Here is a 15,463-nt window from a genome sequence, read left to right as displayed (position 1 = left end):
GTAGATGTTTAAACCTCAAGAGTTTCTCCAAAAATGGAAAAATGAACGAATCTTAGTAGGTGGTAGAAAATCAGTTTCTTGAGTAGGAGAGAAATTCTCTAACTGAACAAATTTGTTGTCATCTTTATGGATTTTTTTTTCTGTTATATTGAAGAGAGTGGAGAAAGCCTCAGAGTTTGCAGTGTCAAATGCATTTTTTACTAGAAATTCAGATTTACCTAGAAGTCCCTGGGGCCAAATCACAGATTTGAAAACATCTGAGCAAATAGAGGATCATGATGAAATCTATGCAGAAGGTAAGAGAATGCATTTTCTGCTGCGATGTTAACAATTCTTAAAGCATAACCTATGATGCATTTCAAAGTACAGAATGGAAGTTTTCTTACTCTTGTTCTTAATTTCCCTTTCTTTCTACTCCCCTGAAACTATTTTACTCTGGAATTAACTCCAATATTACAAGTAAGGATATACTTAAGCCTCATTTTGTTTCCCAAATTAGAACCACATCCAGAGGTAGTTTGATACAACAGCTAATTGGTGAATGCTGTAAGATATTAGTCCTGTGACAAAGATGGTAGCATGTTAATTTGATCAGATATTATACAGATGATTTGACTGTAGTCTATAAATCAGTTTTATTCCTGATAAAGAGACCCTAAAAACAGTCTAACCTTCCTATGTCCCAGAAGCATTTACTCTTCTGGAATTTGGTATTTTCGTTACTGATGCCCTGGGGAACTCTACCATTTAGGTATAGAAGGAATCAGGAAGGACCAACAAAGGAGACTGAGAAAGGGAGGCCACTGTGGTAGATGGAAAGTCAAGAGTGTGATGTTCTACAAGCCAACTTCCATTTGGATGACTCATGTCTCCAGTTATTCCATTTATTTCTTCATTTATTCAACACACATATACTCTGTGCTAGGTACAGTTGTAGGCACTGGAAGTACTGGTTATGAAGAAGAGAGACAAAGCCCTTGCTTTCATGAAATATACATTTCCTGCGGGAATAAAGAAAATTTTACAATGATCCAGTAGTAATAAGTCCTTCAAGTTCAGACCTGAGTCAGCAAGGAGCAAGGAGTCAGCTGAACAATGTGATGGGGGAAGCATCCAGGCAGATGGAAAGGGAGCATGAAGTACAGACAGGCATGGTGTGCTGCAGGAAGACCCGTGTGGCTGGAGCTTCCCCACAGAGAGAAGCTGGCGGGAGTGAGGAGAAGGTATGTCACATAGGGCTTTCCAAGCCTGGGGAAAGAATTTAGATTTTACTCTGAGTATGACAGGATAGAATTGAAGGGTTTTAAGCAGAGGAGTAATATGACAGTTTATAAAATATATGAAGGATTTAGCAGGCCGTGGTGGTGGGTGCCTGTAATCCCAGCTACTTGGGAGGCTGAAGCAGGAGAATCACTTGAATTCGGAAGGCAGAGGTTGCAGTGTGCCAAGATCTTGCCACTGCACTCCAGCCTGGGTGACAGAGCGAGACTCCATCTCAATAAATAAACAAATAAACAAATAATAAATTAAATATAGGAAGAATGGATTATAGGGGAGAAAAAGAGAGAAAAGGGCAACCAGTGGGAGGCTGTTGGCGGTGGTCTGGGTGAGCAGTAACGGTGAGTGGTTTAGAGTGGTTGATAGTACTGAAGCTAGAGAAAGGAGAGTGATTCTGAAATTGGCTTGGCTGATCTTGCCCACCCCACCTCCCACCCTGCCAGTAGAGATACCCAATATACTTTAGCCTGTTAAGGGTTTTGAGAAGTCCTGCAGTTAAAAAGAAATGTTTACTTGCCTCATTTCCCATGCTGCCTATACCATGAACCCCTTTTTATCCTGAAATCTGTATATTATCCTGAGAAACTAGTGATTCACATTAGGAACATGGTTTGGTGTATGGATAGAACACCAATGGATAGAACATGGTTTTCAAAGGTTTATATCATTTTTTTTCTCCTCTCATAAACTATACTAATATTCTACAAAAGTAGTGTTCTGAGGAACATACTTTGAAAATCTGTGCTTTAAGGTAGTTTGTATACTTCTCATGTGGTCTAACACAAGGTATTTCTACAGTTTAACCCCTCCAAGGGAAGTTTTATTTGTTTTTGGGGGGCACTTCACAGTAAATCTCCATTTACCAATACATGTTATTTAGTAGGTGTGAATTATTTTGCATATAAATTATTATACACATAAATGTTTGAATTATTATATGCAAGCGCTACTCAGTAAATATCTTATCCCTTTCTCTACCTTCCCCTGAAAGCCAATGGCATTTGTTGCTAGTATGCTTTTAACACTTCGTTTATATTACTCTGATTTATTTTTTCCTCTTTTATCTGTATTAAATGCCTCTTGGCATCATTTAATGTAAACACCCCATTCCCTAAGAACTAACTATGCAATAATGATCATCATAATGATGAAGGTAATGAGAAAATAGACAAAAGAGCTGTTTGATAGTGATAACAATGATGAAAGCTATGCTAAAGCATAGCTTTCCCCATACCTAAATAATTTCAGGAAATTTTCTTAATAGCATTAAGAAAGAAATCCAAATGGAGGTTAGCTTTCAGGATATCACACTCTTTGATTTTCCTCCTACCTCAATGGCCTAGTCAGCTTTCCTAGTTCCACCTTCTCTCTTCAACCCCTAAATCCTGGAGTTCCTCAGCACTCAGTCCTTGAACCTCTTCTGTGTCTATCTTCCTCCTTTGGTAATTTCATCCACTTCTATGATTTTAAATACAGTCTGCGTGCTGAAAACTTCCACATTTATTTCTTCAGCTTGGACCTCTCCCCTGAAATCCAGAGTATTGTAGCCAATACCATATTTGACATCCCTATTTGGATGTCTCCTAAACATCTCAAACCTAACATGTCTGGGACCGAACTCCTAATCTTCCTCCTCAAGCCTGCTGCTATCCTTGGCCTTCCCCATCTCAGTAAATGGCATCACCATCCTTGCAGTTGCTTAAGCCAAAAACCTCATAGATTTCTTTCTCTCATGTCCTATATCCAGTCCATTAGCAAGTCATGTCAACTCCACCTCAAAACATTCTCTTCTATAATCTGACCATTGTTAATACCTCCACTCCCAGATCCAGGCCACCATCACCTCTCTTTTGGATTATTATACTTGTTTCCCAATTGGTGTTCCCTACCTCCGTGCTTGTCCCCTATAGTTCATTTTAACTTAATGGTCAAAGTGATTCTCTTAAAATATATCACCTCTGTGCTCACATCTCTCCTGTGGCTTCCCATTGCACTCAGAGTAAAAGCCAAAGTAGCTAGAATTGTGTCAAGCGTCTAAGCAAGGGAATTTCAGCCTCAGGACTATTGACATTTTGGGCTAGAGAATTTTTGTGGGGGCTGTCCTGTGAATTGCAAATGTTTAGCAGCATCCCTGGCCTCTACCTACTAGACAGTAGTATTGCTTCCCCAGTTATGACAACACAAAATGGCTCTAGACATTGGCATAAGTCCACTGGGGGGCAAGATTGCACCTGGTTGATAATCATTGCCCTAAACACTCCCCTAAACCTGATCTGCACATTACCCCTCCAACCTCATCTCCTGCTGTCTCCTCCTCACTTCTCTCTGACCACACTGGCCTCCTTGCTGTTTTTCCAACACTGTAGATACTCCTACACAGGACCTCTGCATTTGCTTTCCCTCTGCAGAGAATAATATTACCTTATAGATCCTCACTTCTCTATCTTTCTTCCCTTCTTTGCTCAAATATCTTTTTCTCAGTGAAGCTTTCTTTTACCTCCCAATTTAAAGCTACAACACCCATCTTCCATGTCTTCCTGTCCCTGCCTTTTCTCTTATTTACTTATTGTCTGTCTTCCCCAATTGGAATGTAAGTTTCATGATGCTAGGGCTTATTTTTTCAGTTTTGTTCACTGTTGTATTCCAGTATCTAGAACAGTACTTGACACGATAGGTACTCAATTAATATTTATTGAATAAATGAAAACAGTGAATAAAGAAAATCTCTCAAGTAACTGAAATACTTAACATGTTTTTGTTTTATTGTAGCTCAGGAGCTGGTCAATGACTGGTTAGACACCAAACTTAAGCAAGAATTAGCAAGTGAGGAAGAAGGTGATGCTAAAAACACTGTGTCAAGTGTCACTATTATGCCGGAAGCCAATGGCCATTTGAAATATGACAAGTTTGATGGTAAGAACTTACCTGATTGTTCTAAGTTTTAACATCTAATGAATGTGTCTAAGAAGTCTTTTAATTGTTTTGAATAACAAATGATACATATTTAACTTTTCTGTGTTTTTTTTAGTTTTTATTATTGGTTTTAATTTATCATGGTTAAATGTAAATTTCTTATGCTATATCTTCAGTAAATTCATGGTGTTTTAAAAATTAAAATATTCTATTACAGTTATCCCTAACTAACTGTGAGGAATTAGTTCCAGGACCCCCTGGCCCCCACAGATACCAAACTCCTCAGATGCTCTAGTCTTGTGCGTATCCTCTCGCATACTTTAAATCATCTCTAGACCACTTAGAATACCTAATACAGTATAAATTCTATGTAAATAGTTGTTATACTGTATTTTAAAATGTTTATTTTTTATTGTTGTATTGTTATTTTTAATTTTTTTCAAATATTTTTGAACTGCAGTTGGTTGAATCCAAGAATGTGGCATCTGCAGATAGGGAGGGCCAACTGTATTTATAATTCTGCTTATGATTAGAATAGCAATTAATGCTGTTTCAGAGTGCCTCTTCCTCATATATCATTGGACTGTTTGATGCAGACTACATTTAAGTACTCATATGTCATTTTTATATTTATAAAATGCTTCTTATTTATCTGTTAGTTATTACTTATAAGGGAGGTTATTACTTTTCTAGTTTTTTTTTTTCCAGAGGAGAGAAAAACCACTACTGTGCACAGAGCCAGTGTCAGACAATTTATTACTTATAAGGGAGGTTATTACTTTTCTAGTTTTTTTTTCCAGAGGAGAGAAAAACCACTACTGTGCACAGAGCCAGCGTCAGACAAGTTAGATGGCTGACGTGTAAGGATTTATCTAATACACTCAAAGGTCTGAGTATTTTTTCCCTGAGCATAGGGATAGTCATAGTAACAGTGGGGCAGCTCCCCATACATGACTCAGATACCCTTAGTGAATTCACCTGACATCATTCTCCTTGTTTAGGACTCTGCAAAATCCCCAGCTTGAGGATCACAAAACTATCAGCTTGTAAAATTAGAAGAATCTTTCAAGACTAGGTAGTCTGATCTACCCTCCTCGCCAACCCAGATAGAGATTTTCTACAGTGTCCCTAACTTGTAGTGATGTATCCTCTGCCTGAACACCTTCCGGGATTGGGAGCCTACACTTTGGGTAGAGCCCATTCAACTGCTGTGAGGCTCTAATCCTCATAGAAGTTTCCGTTAGTTAGGAGAATTAAGATTTTGTCTTCAGTAACGTTTTACCCTATGGTACAACTAAAATAACATGTTCTCTCTCAAGAACGTTTTATTTTTTGTAGGAGTTGTTACCATATTTGACCACTCATATAGTTCTATGTTTCCAGATTAAATAGCACCAGTACTCTCAATAATTTTTTTATACCACATGGTTTCTAGGTCTTATCATCCTCGTTGCTGCCTTCCGGACATTTTCTAGTTTATTAATGTCATTATTAAAGTGTGGTACTTCAGTACTTCATATTTGTTCTGCAGCAAATATATGGAATCTAATGAAACTATTACTTCTTTTGATATAGTACTAATAGATATAATTATATCCCTTTACTTAGATTGGTCGATATCATCTAGTGTCATGCCAGGCCTCAATCATCGTATGCTGGTAGAGTTTTTTTTTTTTAATTGAAATATTGAACAAATATTTATGTAACCATTAAAAAGGATATTTACCAAAAATGTTAATTAACATATTATCTCAATAGACACAGAAAAAGCACTTAACAAAATCTAACATACATTCCTGAAAGATACTTCTCAGCAAACTAGTAATGCAAGAGAAATTCTTCAACTTGATAAAGGCCATTTACATAAGACATGTAGAAAACAAATACCAAAATGATAAGTGTAAGCTTTATCAGGAATTACATTAAATATAAATGCATTTAATTAAACACTCCAGTCCAAATGCAGAGATTGGCAGAATGGATTAAAAATACATATGCTATCTACAAGAGACATATGTTCAATTTAAAGTACAAATAGGTTGAAAGGAAAAGGATGGAAAAAGATATACCATGCAAATAGTAAGCAAAAGAGAGCTACAGTTACTATGTTAATATAAAAATAAGGCTTTTTATTTTTATTTTTTTCTTTGATTTTTAATTTTCCCAAAAATAGACTTTTAAAGAAAAAATTGTTACTAGAAACAAAAAGTGCATTTTCTAACGATAAAAGAGTCAATCCATCAGAAAAACATAACAACTATAAATATATATACACCTGACAAAAGATTCCCAAGGTAGATGAAGCAAAAATTGACAAAATTGAAGACAGAAATAGAATTCAACAATAATACAATCATGTGTTGCTTAATGAAGAGGATAAGTCCTGCAAAATGCATCATTAGGTGATTTTGTCATTGTGTGAACATTATAGAGTGTACTTACACAAACCTGGATGGTAGAGCCTACTACACACCTAAGCTATGTGAGATAAGCTATTGCTCCTAGGCCACAAACCTGTACTGCATGCTACTTAATACTACAGGCAATGGAACACAATGGTAAGTATTTGGGTGTCTAAATATATCCAGTCAAAAAAAGGTACAGTAAATATGCAGTATATAAAAGGTAAAAAATGGGACACCTGTACAGGGTATACCATAAATGGAGTTTGCAGGGCAGGAAGCTGCTCTGGGTTAGTCAGTGAGTGAGTTGTGAGTAAATGTGAAGCCCTAGGATATTAAAATATGCTACTGTAGACTTAAAACACTGTATACTTAGGGTACACTGAATTTATAAAAACATATTTTTCTTTCTTCAATAATAAATTGACCTTAACTTACTACAACTTTTTTACTTTATAAATTTTGAATTTTTTCTAACATTTTGACTCTTTTGTAACACTTAGGTCAAAACAAACACTCAAAAATTTTTTATATTCTATATACTTTTTTCTATTTCTGAAATTTTAATTTTTTTTTCTTGTTAAAAAACTAAGACACAAACACACACATTAGCCTAGGCCTACACAGAACCAGGATCATCAATATCACTATCTTCTCCACATCTTGTCTCACTAGAAGGTCTTCAGGGGCAATAACAAGCATGTAGCTGTCATCTCCTGTGATAATATTACCCTCATCTGGATACGCCCAAAAGACCTGCCTGGGGCTATTTTACAGTTAACCTTTTTTGTTTTGTTTTGTTTTAAGGCAGGATCTCCCTCTGTTGTGCAGTGGTGATCATAGCTCACTGCAGCCTTGAACTCCTGGGTTCAAGAAATCCTCCAGCCTCAGCCTCCCTAGTAGCTGAAACTACAGGTGTGTGCCACCACACCCAGCTAATTTTTTTTCCTCTTTTAAAAGAAACAGGGTCTTGCTTTGCTTCTCAGGCTGGTCTCGAACTCCTGGGCTCAAGCAATCCTCCCATTTCGGCCTCTCAGAGTGGTGGGATTACAGGTGTGAGCCACTGTGCCCAGCCCAATTTTTTTTCTAATAAGTAGGAATAGACTCTAAGATAATGATAAAAGTATAGTATATACATAAACCAGTAACATAGTTGTTATTATCATTATCAAGTATTATGTATTGTATATAATTGTATGTGCTATACTTTTTTTTGCATAGTATTCTTAAGATTTTTTGAGGGTGCTTTATTTTATTTTAACTTTTATTTTAAGTCCAGGGTACATGTACAGGATGTACCGGTTTGTTACATAGGTAGACATGTGCCATGGTGGTTTGCTGCACAGATCAACCCATCACCTAGGTATTAAGCCCAGCATCCTATTCTCCTGATGCTCTTCCTCCCACTGCCACCCATGACAGGCCTCAGTGTGTGTTGTTCTTCCCAACGTGTCCATGTGTTCTCATCATTCAGCTCCCACTTTTAAGTGAGAACATGCAGTGTTTGGTTTTCTGTTCCTGCATTAGTTTGCTGAGGATAATGGCTTCCAGCTCCATCCATGTCTCTGCAAAGGACATGATCTCATTCCTTTTTATGGCTGCATAGTATTCCTCAAAGATCTAGAAGCAGAAATACCATTTGGCCCAGCAATACCATTACTGGGTATATACCCAAAGGAATAGAAATCATTCTATTATAAAGATACATGCAGGTGCATGTTCATTGCAGCACACACTCTTCACAATAGCAAAGACATGGAATCAACCCAAGTGCCTATCAGTGATAAACTGGATAAAGAAAATGTGGTACACGTGCTATACTTTTATACGACTGTTAGTGTAGTTGTTTTGTTTATACCAGCATCACCACAAACACATGAGTAATGCATTGTGCTCTGACATTATGATGACTACAACATCACTAGGCAATAGTTTTTCAGCTCCGTTATAATCTTATGGGGCCACCTTCATATACGCAGTCCATTGTTGATGGAAATGTTGTTATTTGACACATGACTGTAGTTAGAGACTTCATTACCCCACTATCTTTGGAACAACTACAAAACATAATCAAGGAAGATGTTCAGTAACATTAGTCATTAGAAAAGTGAAAATTAAAACTACAATGAGTTACCTCTACATATCTTAAAATGGCTTAAATTTGAAAGACTGACCATACTGAGTATTAGTAAGGATGTGGAGAAATTGGAATACTTCTACACTGCTGGTGGGAGTGTAAAGTTGTGTAACCACTTTGGACAACGGTTTGATAGTTTCTTGAAAAGGTAAGCATTTAGCTATAATATGATCCAATCGTTCCACTCCTACACATTTTCCCAACAGAAAAGAAAGCCTATGTTTTGTGGGTTCTGCATTTCTGGACTCAACCAACCATGGATGAAAAATATTTGGGAAAAAATAATTCCATCTGTACTGTACATGTACAGCTTTTTTCTTGTCATTATTCCCCAAACAATACATATAACAAGTATTAACATAGCATTTACATTGTATTGGGTATCATAAGTAATCTAGAGATGATCTAGAGTATAAGGATGGATATAGTTTATATGCAAAGGCAACACCATTTGATATCACGGATTTTTGAACATCTTTGGATTTTGGTATTCTCGGGAGGTCCTGGAACCAATCCCCCAGAGATACGGAGGGATGACTGTACACAGATGTTCATAACACCTTTATTTGCAATAGCCAAAACCTGGAAACAATTCAAACATCTATCAACAAATGAATGAATAAACAATTTGTGGTGTATTCATATGGTGGAATACTGCTCAGCAACAGAAAGTGATAAACTATTGATACACACAACATGAATGAATCTCAAAATAATTGTGCTGAGTGAAAGAAGCTAGGTCAGAAAAAATACAGTGTATATAAGTGTATGATTTACATAAAATTCTGGAAAATGAAAACTAATATATAGTGGCAGCAGGTCTGTGCTTACTTGGAGCACAGTGGAGGGCAAGGGGAGGAGTGAAAGGAAGAGTTTACAAATCAGCATGAGGACCCTTTTGGGGCTGATGGATATGTTCATTATCTTGACTGTGGTGATGGTTTTACTAGCATATGCATATGTCGAAATTTATCGTAAACTTTAAATATTTGCAGTTTATTATATGTCAATTATACCACAATAAAGCTTTTTTCTTTCTTTCTTTCTTTTTAAAGCAGTAGAGCTCTCAAGATTGTTTAGATTGAAGTTCTCAAGGTTGTTTAGATTGAAATCTTTTAGATTTGGCAGTGAAGGACTCTTTAGTGACTTGGGTGAGGGCAATTCTTGGTAAGTGGAGCTTTTTTATTCTTAGTTAAAGGTAATTGCTGAGGGCTATACTCAATCAGTTGCCATTATCAGTTACTATTTATTGAACACTCGCAGCTTTGTATTTTTATTGTACTAGGATTCTTTATGTAAATATGAATATAATACTAAAATTAATTTTTTTAAAAATTTCCCTTTTTTGTTGTTCTGTTTCCCCCAGATTTATGTGGCTATTTGGAGGAAGAAGAGGAAAGTACCACCGTTCAAAAATTTATAGACCATCTGCTCCATAAAAATGTGGTAGATTCTGCAATGATGGAAGATCTTGGAAGGAAGGAAAACCAAGACAAGAAGCAGCAGAAGGATCCTCGTCTTACCATGGAGATGAGACATAAGCAGGTGGGAGGGAAAAACAAAATTAAAATGGATAACAGGAAGCAGTCTTTGTGTAACACATTTAATAAGCTTAAATAAAGACATAGGCTTTATTATGAAAAAGGGTGCCATCTGTGGTTTGGTTAGGGAGAATAAAAATAAAATATAAGAACTTCAGAAGAAAAATAATTCTCATAAACTGAGGGTAGGAAACAATTTATTTAAGAAATAGCCAAAAAAAAAAAAAAAAGAATAATTGATTTTGACCAAGAGTATTGACATAAACCTTATTAGTTTGAATGTGGTACTTCCTATTATAAACACGTAGATTGTGTGTGCTTGAGTTTGGTTTTCAAATTGTAACATTAATATTATTAATATTCTTGAGAATGTTACAAGATAATTCTTTTCCAGACAACTGAAATTCACTCATTTTTTTATTATAATTTAAAATGGAAGACAGATCTGAATTGAATCAAGTTCAGCTGTTTTGAATTAGAAAAGCATGTGAGAACTTTCTTTTCTCCAAAGGGAATAGTAGGTTCTTGCAAAAAAGACTGGTGTCTCAACACTTTGTAAAGGAGTGCCAGGGAATCCAGAACTAAGACTGAACCGGAATTAATATCTGTACATGTGTGTGCCATCTTTGTATAACACTAAATTTCTGATTGCCGAATTTGAAAATAACTGCTTTAAATTATTCAATGAAGGTATATGTAATCAGCACTGGGGATGTTAGAGAAATGAGTAGAAGTATGATTCTAGTTTGGATTTATGACAGAAGGGAGGAGAGAACGTTCAATAAGCTATATAGTCATTTCTGTCTTATCAGAAGACTTATCACAACTAGAGAGTAAGATAAGGGTAAAGTTAGGTGAAGCAGGAAGGAAAGGACCTTTCCTTTCTCATAGCTACTCAAGCCCTCTAAAGGATTAATAGGTTTGAAAAAAATGAATGTGCTTTTTCATGTTTTTGATTTCCAAATATGATCCAGAATCACTGCTATATTTACATAATAATAGTAGAAATGAATAAAGGGTTGTGGTGTTCCTAAAGACAATAAATCACTGTTCTATCATTCACAGTGTGGCTTCCAAAAAAGTTCTGTTCTTTCTTAAATTAGAATGCAGACATGACCTAAGTATAATCAAAGCAGTAATGTACACCTTAGACAATCTTACAAGTGAGAAATCATTCCTAAATGAGAATCCAGAACTTGGGGTCTGACTCATTAGATTCTCAGCTTTTCTGTGATGTAGATCATTCCCAGATTATTTGAGTCATCTTCATCTGACTTCATCTAAAATGTTATATTGGTCTTTACCCAGTAAACAGATGAATTCCTCCTTTCCTACCAATAAACAGTGGAGTTCTGGGCCAGCATATTTCAAACTGGTTGTATTCTGAACTTCAAAATGTATTGTAAGGCTTTTCATATCCCCTTCTACTTGAAAGGCCACACTTCATCTTTATTATATTTGCTTTAAGGTAAAAGAAAATCGCTTAAGACGTGAGAAAGAACTGGAGTACCAGAGAATAGAAAAGACCCTGAAAAAATCGGCCTTCTTGGAGGCTCAGTGTCTGGTGCAAGAAGAGAAGAAAAGGAAGGCTCTGGAGGCCAAGAAAGAGGAAGAGGAGATTCAAAGGGAGATGGTGAAGCTGCGGAGGGAGATAATTGAGAGGAGACGCACTGTGAAAGAAGCATGGAAAATGTAAGCCAGTGTGATAAGCACTGTGGGGTTTCTCTGTTTAAGCAGTCATTTTAGAAATGCTCTGAAGTTTTTGAAGTGCACAAACATTCAATAACAAAATATAGAAGAGAAATCACTCACTATTCCACCATCTTAACAAATTAACTAATTTCATATTTCCATGTTCCTCCTGACGTGGTCCCTTTCCATACTTAATTGTATAACCATAAAGTACATTTAATTTGTAATTCTGCTTGTTGTAATTAACACATTGCCTGGAGTCCTGGGGTGTGTATATTACTCCATTGAGTTCCTATACCATAATTTATGTAATGACCACCTCCCCATACTGGTGAACGTTTCAGCTATTTTGGATTTTTCACCATTGTAAGATTGCAATGAGCATCTTTAAGCATAGAGTTTTTTCACTCTTTTGTATTATATTCTTAGAATAAATTCTTAGCATAATTTCTGAGTTAAATGACACAGGTCTTTTTCTGACTCTTGAAACATTGCCAAATTGCTTTCAAAATGGGTTGTTTTGCTGATGATACTTGTTTACTGTATCATCAGCAGCAGGCCAGTTTATCATACTCTTCTCAGCCTTGGGGAGTATCATCATTTTCAATATTTTTATACTTTTAATAGGTATTATATTGATTAGTTTGCATTTCTTTGGTTAGATAATATTTTTAAGGTTGAACATATTCAGTAATTGTGTCTTATCCTGTTGTGAATTGTGTGTCTTATTTTCTGATAAACATACAGAAAGTCACCACTGCCTTACTACCACTGATAAAGAAAAAGAATATCTGACATAAGAGGAAGATGAAAATAGTCCTCACAGGATGTAGTACTATTATCCATCCTCATGCAGAAAATGAGCTTCATAAGTGAAATAACTAATGTATTTATTCTGAGAAACAGCACTGATGCAGGAACTGCAAAAGCCTTGGAACAACATGACTGAAGTGTCTGACTACTCAAACTGAGAGGCCACAAAGACCTATTAGATAATCCCTTCCACCCCCATCAGCCTACACAGCTTTCCCCCCTGTGCTCTTGATTGCTCTTATTCTACCCAGTTTAAAACAGCTCAGCAGTGGACATGTGCTTTACTTCTTCAAGTGCCAGGCTGAGGCTTCCTCCAGATGCCATTCCTTTCAGAAAGCAATCACTGGTGTTTTAGTGAGTTCTTTCTAAGGTCAGCCTTGCTTTTCATATTGCTCCCAAGCCCAGGAAAAACTAGGTTGACCTAAAATAAATTGTGAAAACAAGTAACATTTAATGGTAGTAGGATGCTCTGCTCACAGTGGGCACTCAACAAATGTTCACTGACCAGTCATTTATTTTAAAAGTTAAGATCTTATCCATGGTTACAGTGAGATAGGTAATATGTTCTACTTCTGGGTGGATGAACTGATTTAAACTTTCCAGAAAGCAATTTGGCAGTAAACAACAAGAGCCGTAAAATAGTATTATCCCTTGACCTAGGAATTACAGCCTTAGGAAAACTGCCCTAAGAAAATTATCAGAAATCCAGACAAAGATTTGTGCAGAAAGATAATTTAAACAACATTATTTATAATAACAGACTTTCGTAAATATTGGAGAAATTGCTAAGTCATGGCTGTACAATGAAACAGGACTGACTTTTTTTCTGGGTAGAAATATGGATGGCTTTTATGGGCGTGGTGGCACACACCTGTAACCCTAGCTACTCGGGAGGCTGAGGCAGGAGAATCGCCTGAACCCGGGAGGCAGAGGTTGCAGTGAGCCGAGATCATGCCATTGCACTCCAGCCTGAGTGACAGAGTGAGTGAGACTCCATCGCAAACAGAAAAAAAAAAAAAAAAAAGAAATATGGATGGCTTTTATACTTCTCCAGTTTTTCACAATGAGCATATATTTCTTTTAAAACAGATATATATTCTAATGTTATTTAAAAAAATCAGTTTCATGGTATTAGAACTGTATTTCTTTGACAATCACTATCACCTGTCTATAACCATGTACTATAACATTGTTATGGCATTCATAGTTTGGAAAAAGTCAATAACATTTTTATTGTTGATAGGCCTTTTGAACCTATTTGTAAGCTATCTTAAATCTGCCTCATTGCCTAGTTTTAAAGTTATCTCTTTCAAGATGCTTATTAATTTCAAAGGGAAAAATAATAACTCTATACTGGAGAAGCCACCTTAACCAAGTGATGAAGGTTAACATCACCAGTAGTACAACATAACACTGTGTACCCTCTGTAACATATATGAGAATGAATGAGAGAAGGGTTAGGGTACTCTGGCATCTTTCTCCATTTTAGTTTCCACAACTGTGAACTAAAAGTTCAAGACAGATCAGGTGACTAGCTGGTATGTGGCCAGAGCTCATGGGTTCTGATTCCTGACTAGGTGCTATGTTTACCACATCATTAATAATATATACTTTATACACATACATATACCTGTGCAGTTAAATGCACTACAGTAGGAAGGCCATAGCTATGAGCTTGTTTGAATTGGTGAGCGAAAGAGGGATGGCCTGGATGAGGAAGAATAGATAGGTGGGCAAAAAAGAGGATGCTCAGAAAGATGAGCAACAAAGTTACTAAAATAATTCTGGTTACTTGCCTAAAGTCCTTTTCCTTTTTAAGTTCTAGTTTTTTCTCTTTTCAGCTATTTTAAAATTATTCTAGACCTTATTCAGTAACACCTGATTCTTTTGTTATTCCTCTTTCTAGTAACCTTATAAGAGGCCTTTTAGTAAGAATCTCATTCCTTTCTTGAGAATCCTTTTTTTCTCATTCTATGGGAGATAATTTATGTCTATATTAGAGACTATCTTGTAGTTGTTAACTCTCAAATTTTGATCAAAGTATGGCTCAGTGTTCAACTCAATAAAAATACTAAAGTATCTATAAGACTTTCTACTTTTCAAAGTACTTTATAACAATTTTATTTCATTTAATCTGTATTTTATAAAGGAATAAAATAAGTCTCCAAAAAAATTACCCTACTATGTAGTTTTAGAGCCAGATCTAAAAATATGTGTATTCCGAAGGAGAATTCAGTGGTTATTCTGCTACAGTAGGTTGTAATTGCTCATTTTTAAATCTATTGTAAATATACATGTATTTTTAAATTGTTATTAATAGAGAGAAGAAAAGGCAAGAAGAGAATTCTCAAAATAGTTCAGAAAAAGTCATGTTTCAAAGTACTCACATTCTTCCAGATGAGGAAAAAATGGCGAAGGAAAGAAAAAGGAAATTGAAAGAAGTATTAATCCAAACTTTCAAAGAAAATCAACAGGTGGGAATTGCAATGTCTCTTTACTCAGCATTCTGTAGTATAAATGACAAAGAGCTCCATCAGAGATGGGATAAAATAAAAACTAAGTCCAGTTGAACCTCATCACAAATACCAAAACTGCCCACGCCATTTGTTCTTTGTGCCCAGCTGACCTGGTATGCAGGGCAGTACACAAATCCCCTGTTCTGAGGCTATTCTTTGTATACTCTGGTG

At 36.1% G+C, this 15,463-nt stretch overlaps 1 protein-coding gene across 11 annotated transcripts in view; it reads left to right on the top strand.

The window, feature by feature from the left end:
• The window catches only part of CCDC191 (coiled-coil domain containing 191), a 91,883-nt gene that overhangs the window by 9,182 nt on the left and 67,238 nt on the right, over positions 1–15,463 (top strand). For 5 of the 11 annotated variants that reach the window (XM_016941686.4, XM_516659.6, XM_009446176.5 and 2 more), the window contains 5 exons: positions 155–296; positions 4,048–4,191; positions 10,097–10,275; positions 11,740–11,963; positions 15,097–15,250. In XM_016941686.4, coding sequence (XP_016797175.1) covers positions 155–296; positions 4,048–4,191; positions 10,097–10,275; positions 11,740–11,963; positions 15,097–15,250 — 843 coding nt within the window. Of the gene's footprint in view, positions 1–154; positions 297–637; positions 1,224–4,047; positions 4,192–9,785; positions 9,898–10,096; positions 10,276–11,739; positions 11,964–15,096; positions 15,251–15,463 lie in introns of those variants that run through there. The other 6 variants (XM_063807018.1, XM_016941687.3, XM_009446178.5 and 3 more) reach the window with 4 other exon arrangements.

Source organism: Pan troglodytes, chromosome 2 (genome assembly GCF_028858775.2).
Source record: "Pan troglodytes isolate AG18354 chromosome 2, NHGRI_mPanTro3-v2.0_pri, whole genome shotgun sequence".
NCBI lineage: Eukaryota > Metazoa > Chordata > Mammalia > Primates > Hominidae > Pan > Pan troglodytes.
The sequence above is the reverse complement of the archived record's forward strand: the minus strand, read 5'-3'. Positions and strand labels throughout refer to the sequence as shown.